Source organism: Monomorium pharaonis, chromosome 7, assembly GCF_013373865.1.
Source record: "Monomorium pharaonis isolate MP-MQ-018 chromosome 7, ASM1337386v2, whole genome shotgun sequence".
NCBI classification, from domain to species: domain Eukaryota; kingdom Metazoa; phylum Arthropoda; class Insecta; order Hymenoptera; family Formicidae; genus Monomorium; species Monomorium pharaonis.
The window spans coordinates 17,374,473-17,388,574 of NC_050473.1; the positions used below are offsets into that span (position 1 = coordinate 17,374,473).

At 38.9% G+C, this 14,102-nt stretch overlaps 1 protein-coding gene across 3 annotated transcripts in view; it reads left to right on the forward strand.

Moving 5' to 3' along the window:
* LOC105835882 (very low-density lipoprotein receptor) overlaps positions 1-14,102 on the forward strand; it is a 32,985-nt gene that overhangs the window by 323 nt on the left and 18,560 nt on the right. For 2 of the 3 annotated variants that reach the window (XM_012679515.3, XM_012679517.3), the window contains exon 2: positions 5,227-5,352. The exons of the other annotated variant lie outside the window; for it this stretch is intronic. In XM_012679515.3, coding sequence (XP_012534969.1) covers positions 5,227-5,352 — 126 coding nt within the window. The remainder of the gene's footprint in view (positions 1-5,226; positions 5,353-14,102) is intronic. 3 annotated transcript variants of the gene reach the window in all.

Consider the following 14,102-nt stretch of genomic DNA (forward strand, 5'->3'; position numbering starts at 1 on the left):
GCAGCGGTAGGGGCGGGGATGGGCAACATCCTGGCTCGCATACACCGAGCGACTCGTTGCCGTCGTCGTCGCGACGAGTTTCGGTGAATTTTTCAGTGACGACTTGGATTCGCCTTTGCGCCGCTGCCCTCATCCTCCCCCATTGCCGCCTCCGAGAGGCGCGTCAATGCGAGAGTCTCTCTCCCGAGGGCGGATTATTTACCCCCCCCGCGTTATTGGTCGTTGTCGTCAACGTCGTCGACAGTCTTTGACAGTCGTCGCCGCTCTAGCTGGATGTATCGGGAGGAGACAATCGATTTATTTACCGATCGCGGTCGTTACGCGTGCCACCGTATTGACTGTCAACGTCGTCATCGCTATCCCCGCGTCGCTTGTAACGTCATCATCGTCGTTGTCCGGAGATCGATTGCAGCGGTCGTGAAATCGCGCGCTATTTCGCAAGAGGAGAGACGAGAGAGAGAGAGAGAGAGAGAGATCCTGCGAGGCAATCTCTAAAAAACACGCCGGCGAGGACGCGAGAGGGGGTTTCATGGCGGCCGTCTCTCTCTTTCTCTCTTCCTCTCTCTCATACCCCGAGTCCACCTCCGAAATTTCCTCGCGTCTGATCGCGAGCATCGGATACGAGTGAATTGGATCGCGTCAGCGGCGTGTAAGCCGAGCCTCGAAAATCACGTGTTATTACATCATATAAATTTGCATCTCGGAATTTCGCGAATATATCATCGCGGCGAACTAGCGTCTCTCGCGAGATTGGTAACGTTAATCCAAATTGGATTATTTAGGCCGCATAGAGCGGGGCTGGCTGGTTCATCATCGCGCGAGCGAAGCGTGAGCATGTCGAAGGCTTCGCTTCACGTGTCTCTCCCCTCCCCACCCCGAGTAGTCGCGCCCCCGCAGCATCCGAACCCTCCGGACCGCGCGCGCTCCGGACGAGCCCCCGAAAAAGCGCCGCGGCGTCGAGACGTTCGATTCAGCTGTGAGACGCGAAGTCGCACGCGTTACATAAGCTCATGATGTAGAGGCGCACACGCGACTTCGTCGTCGTCGTCGTTCCGTTTTGTCAATGGTCACGCGCACGCTCTCGCTCTTTTCCATTCAGCGAGAGAACCGTGTACGTTTCCGTCTCGCGAGAGGCGAGATGTGTACACAGATGGGACATTATAACGCCCGTCTGAGAGAAAATGGAGTAAGGCTGTATAGTCATTTAACGCCACTTTGTTTTGATTTCTCGTCACGGTAAACGACGTTGGCGAAGCACGCAACATTTCAAATAAAATAAGAATGGATAAATAGTATTTGGTCAACGTAGTAGGAGTCGGAAAATTCAGTCTCCCGAAGAGATAGAATCAAGTTTCGGAGTAACGATCTTTATTAAGCGGATAATATAATAAGCGGAAGATCATTTTACTGTATTTTTACCTCAATACGAAATGATTCCAAAGTTCCCAGCTTATTCGTGCCAGCAGATTTTGAGACTTGTTTTGATACGCGTAAAATTGGGACGTTTATATTCTGACTTATTAAACATGTGACACACACACCACACATACACATATAAATACTGATCATATAAATCCAAATTTAAAATTAAGAATTGAGGAATCGTGACTTATGTAGATCTTAAAAAAAACGAGAAGAAAAAGGAAAAATGGTCCGTGCCACACATACGCTTCTTTATCTCTAATAACTGTAAATTAGAGATCTGATTAATTAGGGTTGTTATAGACCTGGAAAAGTCATGGAAATTTAAATCAGTCAGGAAAACCGTGCTAGAAAAGTTAAGGAAAGATATAAAAAAGTCTGGAATTTGAACTTTACTCACATTTTCTCATAAATGTTCTTACTCTAAAAAATGCTTATAGTTTTAATGTTACATCTAACATTTCTTTATAGTCAGTTGTGTTTAACATTCGCAAAAATTTTACAAATTATTTCTTACATATTAGAGTTATGGCGTGTAGAAAAATTTAAGTAAGATATAAGCAATAAAAAAGTAATCAATTGCAGTTAATTATTCCTTAAATATAAAAACATACGGACATACGTGTTTTATTCCATACTCTTTTTCATTTGACATTAAAATTTTATTTAAAAAATTAAATCATATATTCGAAAAGCAATATTTTGAAGACAGCTCAATCCTTTTAATTTGCAAATTTATACATTTTTTTAGATACTAAAAATTAATGCTTAACATAGGATTTTTTACATTGTAGTACAATGTAAACATTGTTTACATTATTTTTTAAAATATGATTTAAGCCAACTTAAATACTACAATACATTTTATATTATTTTTTAGTAAAATTTAAATGTTGAGTAAAGCAAAATGTAATCTTTACAATGGAATGTGACTTTTCTATCTTTTTTCGCTTTTCTGTAAAAAATTGTTAAAGTTAAATTTTATTTCAACGTGTACATGCCTCTGTTAGTATTACATATTACTCATGAAAAATTTTCCTGTTGAAAAAACAGTAGTTAGGGAATTTCAAAATTCATTTTTCGTGGTAACTGTTAATTTATCTCATCTTTGAATGATTAAAAATCCGTTTAAATGTTTGATCTATGAGAGACATTTTTGGACATTGGACATCACATGCTAATTTTTTAATTGGATATCACACCTAAAAACGGAAATATGGTAAAGTTAAAGTTGCGTTGCGAAAAACGAAAATCGTCGTATCTGAAAGCAAATTTTTTTCTAATTTTCTTCTAATTAAAGCTCGAGTCACCGTTTAATCTCCGAAGTTCTTATTTTTAACGTAGGCACGGGTGAATTCTTTCGAACAAGAAGATTTTTGACGATATGAACCTCTCCTGTCTACGAAAATGTATATGATATACAGCTACATCGGCCGCGCGCACACGCTAGTTACGGTTATGCATGCGCAATTAGCGTAATGATTCTTCCGGCGATTCTCTAGGCGCCACGCGAGTCGCCGAGATGCACAGTGCATTTCACCGTTGATGGCAAACGTTTACTCGATCGGGTCTGAGCGCGCGTTTATATACATGCAACGCGTTCGAATTGCTCCAACTACGTTCCTGTGTATCCCGATTTCCACCGGCCTGTTAGCTCATCGTACGATAATTTCACTGCCGAGGAACTCGGCGAGGTAGGTAGCGCAAAACACGCGGCGGAAACTGGCCCGGCACGTTCCACGTGATAAATCTGTGTGTCGGCGGCGATTCCCATCGGGAGTTGTTAAGGTGTTTCGCGGATCGATACGCGGTAAATTCGGCAAAAACTTTGATCTGAGAACGTCTGTTAGCTTAGATTATCACCGCACATATCGTTCCGCGCGCTATTTCCAATCCGTTCGTCGCGGTATCGCCGCGAGCTCATGTCCTTCTGAGAAGCTCGCATCGTACGGTCGTTAAATAAATATTTTTTCAACGCGATATGAGTACACTGGGAGAGAGAAAAAAGTCGAAATACTAGTAAGCAAATGTTACTTAACGTTTTCCTCGAAATTTATTGGTTATCAAAAAATTTGACTGTGATGGCGAAATACATATTTCTGGAAAAGGATATATCTTTTTCTTGCGATTGGTTTATTTACCAGGAATAAGATTTTATTTCGTAATTTTTAAATAAAAATTTATTGCAGCGAAATAAATTTACATCCTACAAACGAAGAAGGATGTCAAGTTTGGGTTGTTTTTCAGCTAACTTAAAGAAGATTCCTGCAGACGTACAAATTGTATATCATCATATTAAAAAGCTACTTAAACAGAATTAAGTATACCGCTCATCTTGAAAAAGCCATCAAGAATATGAGATACCTTCGAAATTCTTAAATTTAGATAAATGCGCAAATTTTCAGAAAATGCAACAGTAACGTTAGAAACATGACATGCACATTAGAAGTCAAGATGCTAAAATAATGATGATGCGAATTTCACGAATGTTCTATTACGTGTTCCAGTACGCGATTGACGCCGAGTTCGATAGAGAATAATTGTTTGCTTTTAAGTTCTTAGAATAACAAATGTGCGTATTATGTAAGTTAAACGTGCTTACCATTTTTATATACATCCCTTGTTTGATTCGGGACGGCTTGCTTAAAAACGTTTTTCAACAAACGTGACAGTATTAGATTTGGTTTTTTTTTCTTTTTTTTTTTTTTTTGGCCACGATTTCACCCATGTTTCCTCGAGATAAGCGTACACCACTTGACTACTTAAATAGCTCTAATATAATATATGCAATTTGTACATTTCAAAACTTCCATTTCTATTAGCCGAAAAGCAACCAAAACCTAACGTCTTTTATTTTATATATATTTTTTTCACCAAAAAATGTTGAAATTACATTATCAATAGTAATGAAACTGTCAGCCACGCTAGAATAACATTGATATGAAAGTACAACGTTTGCGTAAATAATCGAGCGATATAGCGGATTTATTTGCTACAGTAATAACATAACTAAAAAATGATCATTTCCTTAGTTGTGTGAAACAAACAAAATTCGATGAAAATTTCCATACATTGAAAAAAAAAAGCTAATAATATTTTTTATTTGTTTACAGTTAGTAAATCAAATCGTTGCACCACAATCATATTTAAAAATAATATTAAAAAATTTTAAGAATTTACAACATTCAAGCTGGAAAATCTTGTTTTTGATTTATGCCGTGTCGAACGATTTGTAAAATTGCGTGGTTTTCCTTATTCGTTCGCTCAATGAGCGTATTAGTGAATAGAGATAGGTGTCTGTGTCTATTACCGTCAGTGAGAATTGCGAGGTAACCTTGTCAACTAGTTGAAACGCAAATGAGCTACAAGAGATTACGCTTGATTTTATTATTGCCGCCGTTTGCATTGCAACGACGTACACACGTGTCGCGGTCGCATTCGCGGTCGTCTTCTAGCTAGCGAGTCGTCACTCTAATTATAAACCCACTACAAATCTTGGCGTTATCTCAATTCGTTTATTTACGAGATGAAACCGTTCGCAAGCCGAACGAAAGAAACGCAAACTAAAAGCAATTTTAAGCGAATCGAGTGAGTCGAGCGATCGTACATACCTTCGTTACGTTTCATTTATTTATTAATTAATAATTTTAATACCAGGTTAATTTTAAGTCTGAGCACTTAATGTATAATTAATCGATTTCCTTAGATTCCGTTTCTTTTTTGTTTTATTATGTACCGCTTCGTTAAGTTGTTTTGGACTGCTTGTTGAGTTTTTCTCAGTGCACTTTTCTGTTTGGTTCTCAGGTAAAGTAGCTTGTCCTTTGAGGCAGTTCCGATGTGCCAATGGCAGATGCATACCGATCTCGTGGGTCTGCGACAAAGCGGATGATTGTACTGACAATTCCGACGAAAGCCCGGAGGAATGCAAAAGTAAGTCACGCGCACAGTATTTATGCGAAATATACGCCAAATTATGTACATAACAGCGATGACGTCGCCGCGGTCCGTACGATCGAGCGCAAATTTGCGCAACTCTTTGACGCGTCAAATTCGCATATGAATCAAAATGCAAACATCATTTTACATAACAAATATTAGTGTTGTGTAAACGATCGAACTATTAGTTCCTACATGGGATTTTCTAAATTTCTCGTTTCCACTTTACATGCGCGCGTATATACTTCGTAATTATCATCTCTTTGATGCCGCGCCGGATCTTGAAATGGACACCGCGTAATTCGAGTTTCAACCAAGTATTTTATAGAATTGTGTGTGTGTCTATGTGTATGTGTGTGTGTGTGTGTGTAGAGGGAATTTTTAAAATAATTATTTTGAGACGGAGAATGAAATGAAACAATAATGAATTGTATATATTTTTATCGCGAAAATTTTTTCTAACAAACTCCGAGATCACGCGACGAACGTTCCTTGCTCCGCGAGCAATTAAATATTTATGAATCGCCGTATTTGTTTTTGCGACATCAGTATCGACGGAATAATATCGCGCAATGAAAGAGGAGAGACGCGGAGGAAAAATATGACGGAATTGTTTCGGAAATTTCGCGTTGCACTACTGCGGAAGTGTAGTGTGTATGCTGCGTATACACGCAAATGTGTGCGGCTCGCGCACACACGTATGTACTCGTTAATTAAATGGAGAGCTGTTGACAAATAAGCCGTTTGCGCGTTTGCTCGCGCGTTCCCCGCTCGTCCCTTTTATTGATCACGAAACGTGGATGTCTCGGGAGAGCGGCGAGCTAATTTTCGCGGCCGCGATTTTAAGAGCCTTTAGCGAATCTCGGCGCAGCGGCGTTTGATCGATCGCACTTGGGGATTTGTTCACGAGACACCGTGCGCCAAACCAGATTGCATCCCTGGATCGACGTAGTAACGCTTAATAACCATGATGATGGTATACGACGTAACATTAGCACGCGCGCGGATCCGATATACGATGTAGTGACGCGCCACGCGCGACTAACATTGGCAAATCTTAATCAGAATCTGATTTATGGCTTTCCTTTCGATTTATATTCAGTTTGATTTCAAAATAATTCCCTTCCCTCGGCGCTACGCCGATTGTTTACCTGCCTCAACGAGGAAATTGCGTAACCTGTGAGACTTTCGACGCCGTCCGAAAGTCAAGATTCGTCCAAAATTATACGCGAAATACCGTAATCTTATTAGCAAATCCGTTGCGTTTGATTTATCTTACTGCAGAATAACCGACATGATACTGGTGTGCGACGCATCGAAGGGGAAAAGCAAAACAAAGAACATAAAAATAATATTAAATTAATAATAATATTTAACAATAAAATATACATATACATTTCAGGAATAAGCAACGAACTATTCTGAAAGCTTAAAATTAAGAATGTCTCTGAATTTCCAAACATTTTTTTGTACAATAGTATCTAATAGATTTTTTTAATTTATTTTATTTTTTAGTTTTCTGCACGTTGGGGCAATATTTGAAACATTTTTACTTTTATTACCATTTATAATAATGTTTTATATAATTTGCATGTAATTTATGAGTTTTATTTCAATTTATTTTATTGTTAAATATTATATAATAATACATTGCAATATTAATTTTAATCATATTCTTTTGTTCTCCCCCCCTCCCCCCCGTACGACAGTATTTGTCCGTGAATAAGCGCAAGTCATAATCTTTGTGCAAGTGTTCTCTGCGGTTCACGATTATGGAAGTCGCTTGTAATCTTCTGTCTATTACCTATTCCTCGATGTATCCAAACATTCATTGATTTATTAAATGAAACAGCTTTAGGAATCCTTCAAACGAGTCTTAAGAATTATTCGGAGTCTTGTAAGTGTATATTTATTTTTCGGTAATAACAGTGAACTTTGCGCTTTGGCACTTTCTCAATCATTTTATTTGCTTTCACGGTTTTTCGGGGCAAATATTAGAACAAGCAACGTCGTCGTTCTAATATGCAACTATTTTTGAACATCCTACATAACTTGCCTCCGGTATTCCGGTAGAAGTGATCGAGGATTGCGTTTCACCGCGATGTAATTGCAACTTGGCGATAATCGACGCCGAGTTTGCATCATGGGTGTTTGCATGATCGCGTATATACATATATAGATATACGTTTAACGGAACATGTAACAACAAGAAAATCTGAAGCTTATGACGCAGTAATCTGTTGCCTTTCCTTGTATTCCAAGTCTGGCGCCACGCGACGAAAAGAAAAACCGAGACAAGAGCAAGAAACGGTAATCACCATAATTTTACAAACATGTGATTGCCCGACGCGTGCAGTTTTGTCGCAAAAATCGTGATAAAAACTGACCGTCCTTGCCAATACCTATGGTTTCTCCGATCAAACACGCGAGAATCAGGCAAGATGCAGCCTCTTGCTAATCTTGCATCAGACAGAGCGATCTAATCTGCTCTCTCGTATTAGAGGACAAAACCGCGGCGTCTGTTTCATTAGTCTCATTAATCACTGAGCTATTCGCTTGTAACTTGTTTCAGAAAATCTTACATGACTAGGGAAGATATCGAGAGTATATCTAAGAAATTACGTATTATACATTCTTTTTCCAAAAAATAATTACATGTTTTACAGTTTTAATATATCACGATGTAAAAAAAAAATTCTTTTGACGTGAATATCGAGACAAATTCTTTGACGTTATAAATTTTAAAGGAATATTACCGTAAATTTTAAAGGAATATACCGTATTTACAGTAATTGCATTTATCGCTAATTAATTAATTATTTTAAGATGAACATTGCGTGTACATCAATACGCGTTTGCTCTTTTCTCTTAGTCATAGTTTTTCAAATTAGTCCCGTTGTGTAGTATGCTGCTCGTAATTTTAGTTTTGTAGAGCGTTTAATTTCCCGTGGAAGATTCCCTTGTATTCGTATATAAATTGGTTCCACAGGCTGCGGGAACGCAAATAAACAAGCGGCTAAATAAGCAACTAAATAGACAAACTGCGGCACGATAGCGCAGCGATGTGAAATAATAAGATAGAAGGGGCAAAGGAAAAAGGAAAGAAGACCGCGAGGGGTAGAAGAAAAGTGCTATCTAATGAGCGAAAAGGGAAAATAAAAACGAACGAGACTACCAAACGAACCGAATTGACAATTCGCCTTTGTCGTTTCCCGGAATATTCGCACGGTTTTGCACTTTGCACGCAGATTTCATCGCGTAGCGACTCCACTGCTTCTTCCCCCCTTTTCCTTCCCCTTTTCTTTTCCCCTTGGCTGGTCTCCTTGCGTGTCGACTGTCATTTCGACCCGAGATCTCGGAATCCCGCTTACAATTAGCGCTGTCGATTTTTTTCTCTTGTCCGAATCGTACCAACCGGACTTCAACACCTGGTATGTAAAATCGGTTTCGATTCTCAAGCGCGCCATTTCCTCGAACGATCAAATTTTATCTTCAATTAGGTTTGCGAACGAGATTCATTATGATTCTCGATAGCGAGGATAACGGAGTGGCGCTACGGATTTTCCATGCATACATCAATATCTTACGAGCCGGTGGAGGATCCGAATCAATTACACGGGAAATGCTAATCTCACGTTCCTTCCACTCAAAGTCTTCCCTTAATTCCAGATTGTTTGTGACGATAGGTGATCCCCGTAACCGTATGTACAGACGCAATTAGATAAGACGACAGATCGTAGATTCATTAAGACATCAATCAGTCTTGGCGTCCAGGGAGCGGCGCAATGCGATCGCTCCGACGACGCGTCCGCAAGGCGCAGACGATGTTGCATCAGATCACATACTTTTTCCCCTCGTTTCGTCCTGCTGCTCTTTTCGCATTGAACTCCTTCGCCGGCTGTTCTTCCTCCCCGATCGTCATTTAGGGACGGTGCATTCTGTAACGCAAGGTCCGCGCCGGTTGCATCAGTCGACGAGGGGAGTCGATTCGGCGGCTGGTGGCACGGCGGCTGCCAACGCACCATATAATTATGGTGAAAGCCAGCCACCGCGACACGATGTGTATAGGCACGCATGATTTGCTCGGCTCGCGCATTGGCGGCCGCATCGATCGCTTCCTTGAGATTTTGCAATGTAGATAGGGGACTGAGAGTCTTATTTGAATAATGGATAAATTATTTGAGGTCGAGTTTGCTTAACCCGGGAAAAGTAGGCGCGTGACTTTTCGACGGTCTGTTTTTATTTATAAGTGATTATTAACCGAGACACGTTTTAAATTGATGGTCTTCTTTAATAAGTAATAATTTTTAAAAATTACATTAGGAATTAAAAGAAATCTATACATTTTGTTACATAATATATTTATACAATTGATAAATTTATAATTTACGTCAGTTTGACTCTTGCGTGTGCGTTAACCGATGCCGTTTCTTACACTATGACGTTTCGTGTATATTTCTAAAAGCTAAAAACTACGCGTTCGCGATGCATCTGTTCGTGCAAGAGAGAGAAAAAAAAAGCTTCCGTAAGAACTAAGAAAAATATGCTTGCGATTTGCCGGGCTCTGTCGTGGGAGTCTTCGAACCTCGTGCTATGCTTTCGCATTTAGACATCAATTGGTGCTTAACGATTTCTAACTCAATTGAAATCAATCGGTTGGTCTGCGTCACTGGAACAACGCCAACGAAATCTCGCGACAATCATTGGTCATTGTTCAGTGTCGTCCCAAGCGAATCCATTTTTATTGCACCGTCGTTAACAAATATACATTCTACAAACTTGCAATTGCACACAAAATTGAAATCGGAAACTATATATTAAATGCTTAATCCCGCATGAGATACGTTTGCTATTTCCGAAATTACCAACAATCGAAATGCCAGCGCAAAAAATATAATGCTCGCGGATTAATTATGCTCTCGTGCAATAATTAACATAACGTATAACGATTGCGAAATTTGTAATAAGAGAAGTTTTAGTTTTGAATTTCCAATTTTAGCCGAGTGTAGCTATTTCACGAGAAATAATGTGCACGCGTGTGTGTTTTTTTTTTCCGGCATCAAATCCGGAATACCCTGCTTTCGCGAATGATAGTTTTACGCGCGTTGATTTCGAAATGCACCGGAGGACAATACGCGTGCGTGGCTTTGTCGGATTTCTAATGGGGCAATTCAGGATCAATTAAACTCAATTTAGACGGCTCCCCGCGGAGGCTAGGCGAAGAATAGATAAAATGCGAGCTCTCGAATGGGATAATTGTAATAATGTCCCGGGGCGGTAAATATTGATCCGCGACGTGTGAAAAGCGGCGGCATTCGCAGGAAGTTATACGGCGCACGCATTTCGTGGCGAATGCATAATGCACATAATCGCCGAGCGTGTCGTTATACCCTAGTCTATTTCAGCCTTTCAGGTTTGTTGAATAGCGCGCGTAACGTAACGCGTTTTTTACGTTCACCGCTCGCACGCGCGAAATAATGCTCGCGAGAGAAATATACACACACACACGCGCGCACACACACACAGCGTTTTAATAAAATTTAAATTTTTCGATTCCCTCAGAAAGGAGACCTCGTACGAAAAAAAAAAGTTTTTATTTCACGTTCCCGATTTACTTTTGCATGCATAATAAAATCATCTTTTCGATTGTATTACTGGTTATATAACATTTACATGTATTTCATGTATTCTACTAATTCTGTTACAAGTCAATATCCATGAAAGAGGATACGTTAATCCTAGAGGAGGATATTCCCAGTGAAAATCTCGGATTTAGGGCAGACATTTAACGGAACCGATCACCAATGATAACTTCATCAGTTATAGTGCAATTTTTAGAAATATATATTTAATTTGTAAAATGAAGAACCCCAGTTTCCTAATTGGAATTTGTAGCCGAGGTGCTGGAGATATTGGGTTACGATAAAGTAAAATCCGTATCATCTACATGTGGGGGAGGGTTGGGGAATCGAGAGGAGTTTTGCTTTTTGAATTTCAACGTTTAAACGATCTTGTTCACGAAACCTCGAAACTTAACATTACATATTTAAGATTACTTCGGGGCTTCGTAACTTCGCGCGAATCTATGCAAATCAATGCAAATTAGCTCCTTTATGAATTGGATATGTGCGATAAGAAACAAAACAAGAAGTTTTCCATTCCACACACACGGGGGGGACGAACGAATTATTTATTTGAAATTCTAAATAAACGACGAGCGGCAACTCGTGCGCGCGCCCACACGTCGGCGGATGATAAATATCCTCGCATCTCCCCGTTAATATCTAATATTACTTGCTCGGAAATGCATGGATTATTATGTGACAACAGCCCGCGGCGTAATAACCATCGCGTAATTTGATACAATAATTACATGACGTTCATTAATTAATCATTTGCGTGTTTAACTCTCGTGAAGCCGTCCGCGAGATACATATACTTTGCGTTCTCTCGCGCCGCGATATAGCGCATTTCGGATGCAGCCAATAAAGTCCGTGATGATGAGAATGAGTATTTGCCGTCGACTTTATATCAATCTTTTACAATCACGCAACTTTCCAACTTCGTATCGAAGTCGAAGTTATTACCCGGACGTTCGATCTCTCGGACGAATTACATAAATGCTGCTCGACTCATTTCCCCCCTTTTTTTTTAATTTAATTTTTTTTTTTACAAGAAAGGTATCGGATGGGACTTTTTCATCAGTCGGTCGCGTAATCGATCGGAAAATACTGGTGCTGCAGAGCGCCAGACTTCTCTCTTTCTCTCTCCGCCGTTATATTAAATTTAAACGCCGCTGCTGTGCGCGCAGCACGAAATCCAATAAATTAGTTCGCATGAATACATTGGGCAGTCTCGCGACACATAGTTTCAATTAATCCGCTCGTAGCTTCTTGTCATTGGAAGGTATATAGGACGTCCTCCCTTCCTGCTAATACAAACGGCAGAGAGAGAATAATGACCGGGTGACAAAAATAAGCTGGAAATGTAAGACGAGATGAAATCTCTTCACGGTTTAAAATCGGTTTAACACTTTGCGACACGATGTTCTTTTTTTTTTTCTATCAGAGTTTGATGAGAATTTCTTCGATCTTAAATGGCCATTTGCCCGCGGCTAGTATCGATCGCTCGAACCGATGTTGATAGCTTCAACAGCGCTTAAATATAGATACTCTCAGTTATTTACGAGGATATTTCGGATATTAAGATATTATTGAATTAATGATGCATTACGAATAGGATTCTCGCGGGAGTGGATTGATCGGTTCGCGTGCGATAATATCTTTAGCACGACGACCGAGGTGCCGCTGATAAAGCGATGATTTCCGTCGCAGAGCGGAAAGCGTATGAAAAGGGAATGACGACTGCTCTTAATCAGAGTCGCAATACGGGACAGGATTCTTCGCGGCCAGAAAACTGGTCCCGTCTGGATGTATGTCCCGCCCTTTAACGGGTTATACGTGATTCGTGTACACATTTTTCGTACACGCGCTTAATACTATGTACAGTGTGTGCACGTGCTACATTGAGTCGCAAAATTATTCACATTTTTTTCAGTCGTTGACTTCGGCGATCGATACTTTTTTTTAATATATTGTTTATAGAAAATCGTATAGCAGTTTTATCGCCGTTGAACTTTTAAATAAGCGAAGACGCGCACGCACACGGATGTATGTATGTGTGTATGTGTGTGCGCGTCTATGCATCGTATAAAAGAACTAACGAATTCAGTCGGGACTTATGGCATGTATATACATCGATTGCATATTCTATAAATCTGTATTGAATATTGCATTTGATTTTAGCGCATATTGATTATTCAGTGAACGACGACGATTCATCATTTATTCGGTGCCAAAAACTTCAGATGCAAATATCTCAGAATCATGTTTCTGCAAACGAAGTGCTAGTCAGCTCCGTGACAGTCTGTAAAAGCTTTTGACAAAGGCGATTTTATCATTTACTTATTAATGCTGAAATATAATAAGCGTGTTGAATATTAATGAACGAATTTATTATTTTTTTTGTTTTACCGTGTCCATCTATTTATTTAAAAAATATGATAATTTTATAATTATTATGAATGGCATTTTCACATCGCATGATCGATACACACACGCAGACATATTTTTAAATTTTATGTTTTTAAAAATATTTTTATAATATTAAATATACTTGTACAATGTTAAAAAATTTGAACACGTTTTAAAATCTGCAAATATTATATATATTTTTTTAATTAAAATGTAGTATTTAAATATATACATATTTGTATAATAGAGGAAAAAACAAATATATATTTAACTAAAACTATATGACGCATGAACTGAAATTTACTGTAAATTTATTTTAACTTAAACTGGAACTAAATATATAAAAATAGGAACAGCTAGAGATTAATGTATCTACAATTAAATCTTAAATTAATACCGCAGTAAAATTAATTTTAGATTACTAGACAAGCTTATCTATACTTCTTTATAACTTAACTCATGAAAACTTTTTTTATCGTTAAGCTAATATCGTAAAAACTATCAATGTCTCCACAGTTTCATTGAAAGAATATTCACATCTTTCGAAAGCTTGCTTAGTCAAAATTTTATCCATATAAATTGTGCGTACAATATTTATAAAAAACATATGTAGGAAAGAACTCTTTGATCTACATATTTGCGATCATTACTTATACTTATTCATCGCGAAAATAGTATGACAAATTTATTAGATAAGATATCCTATGTATA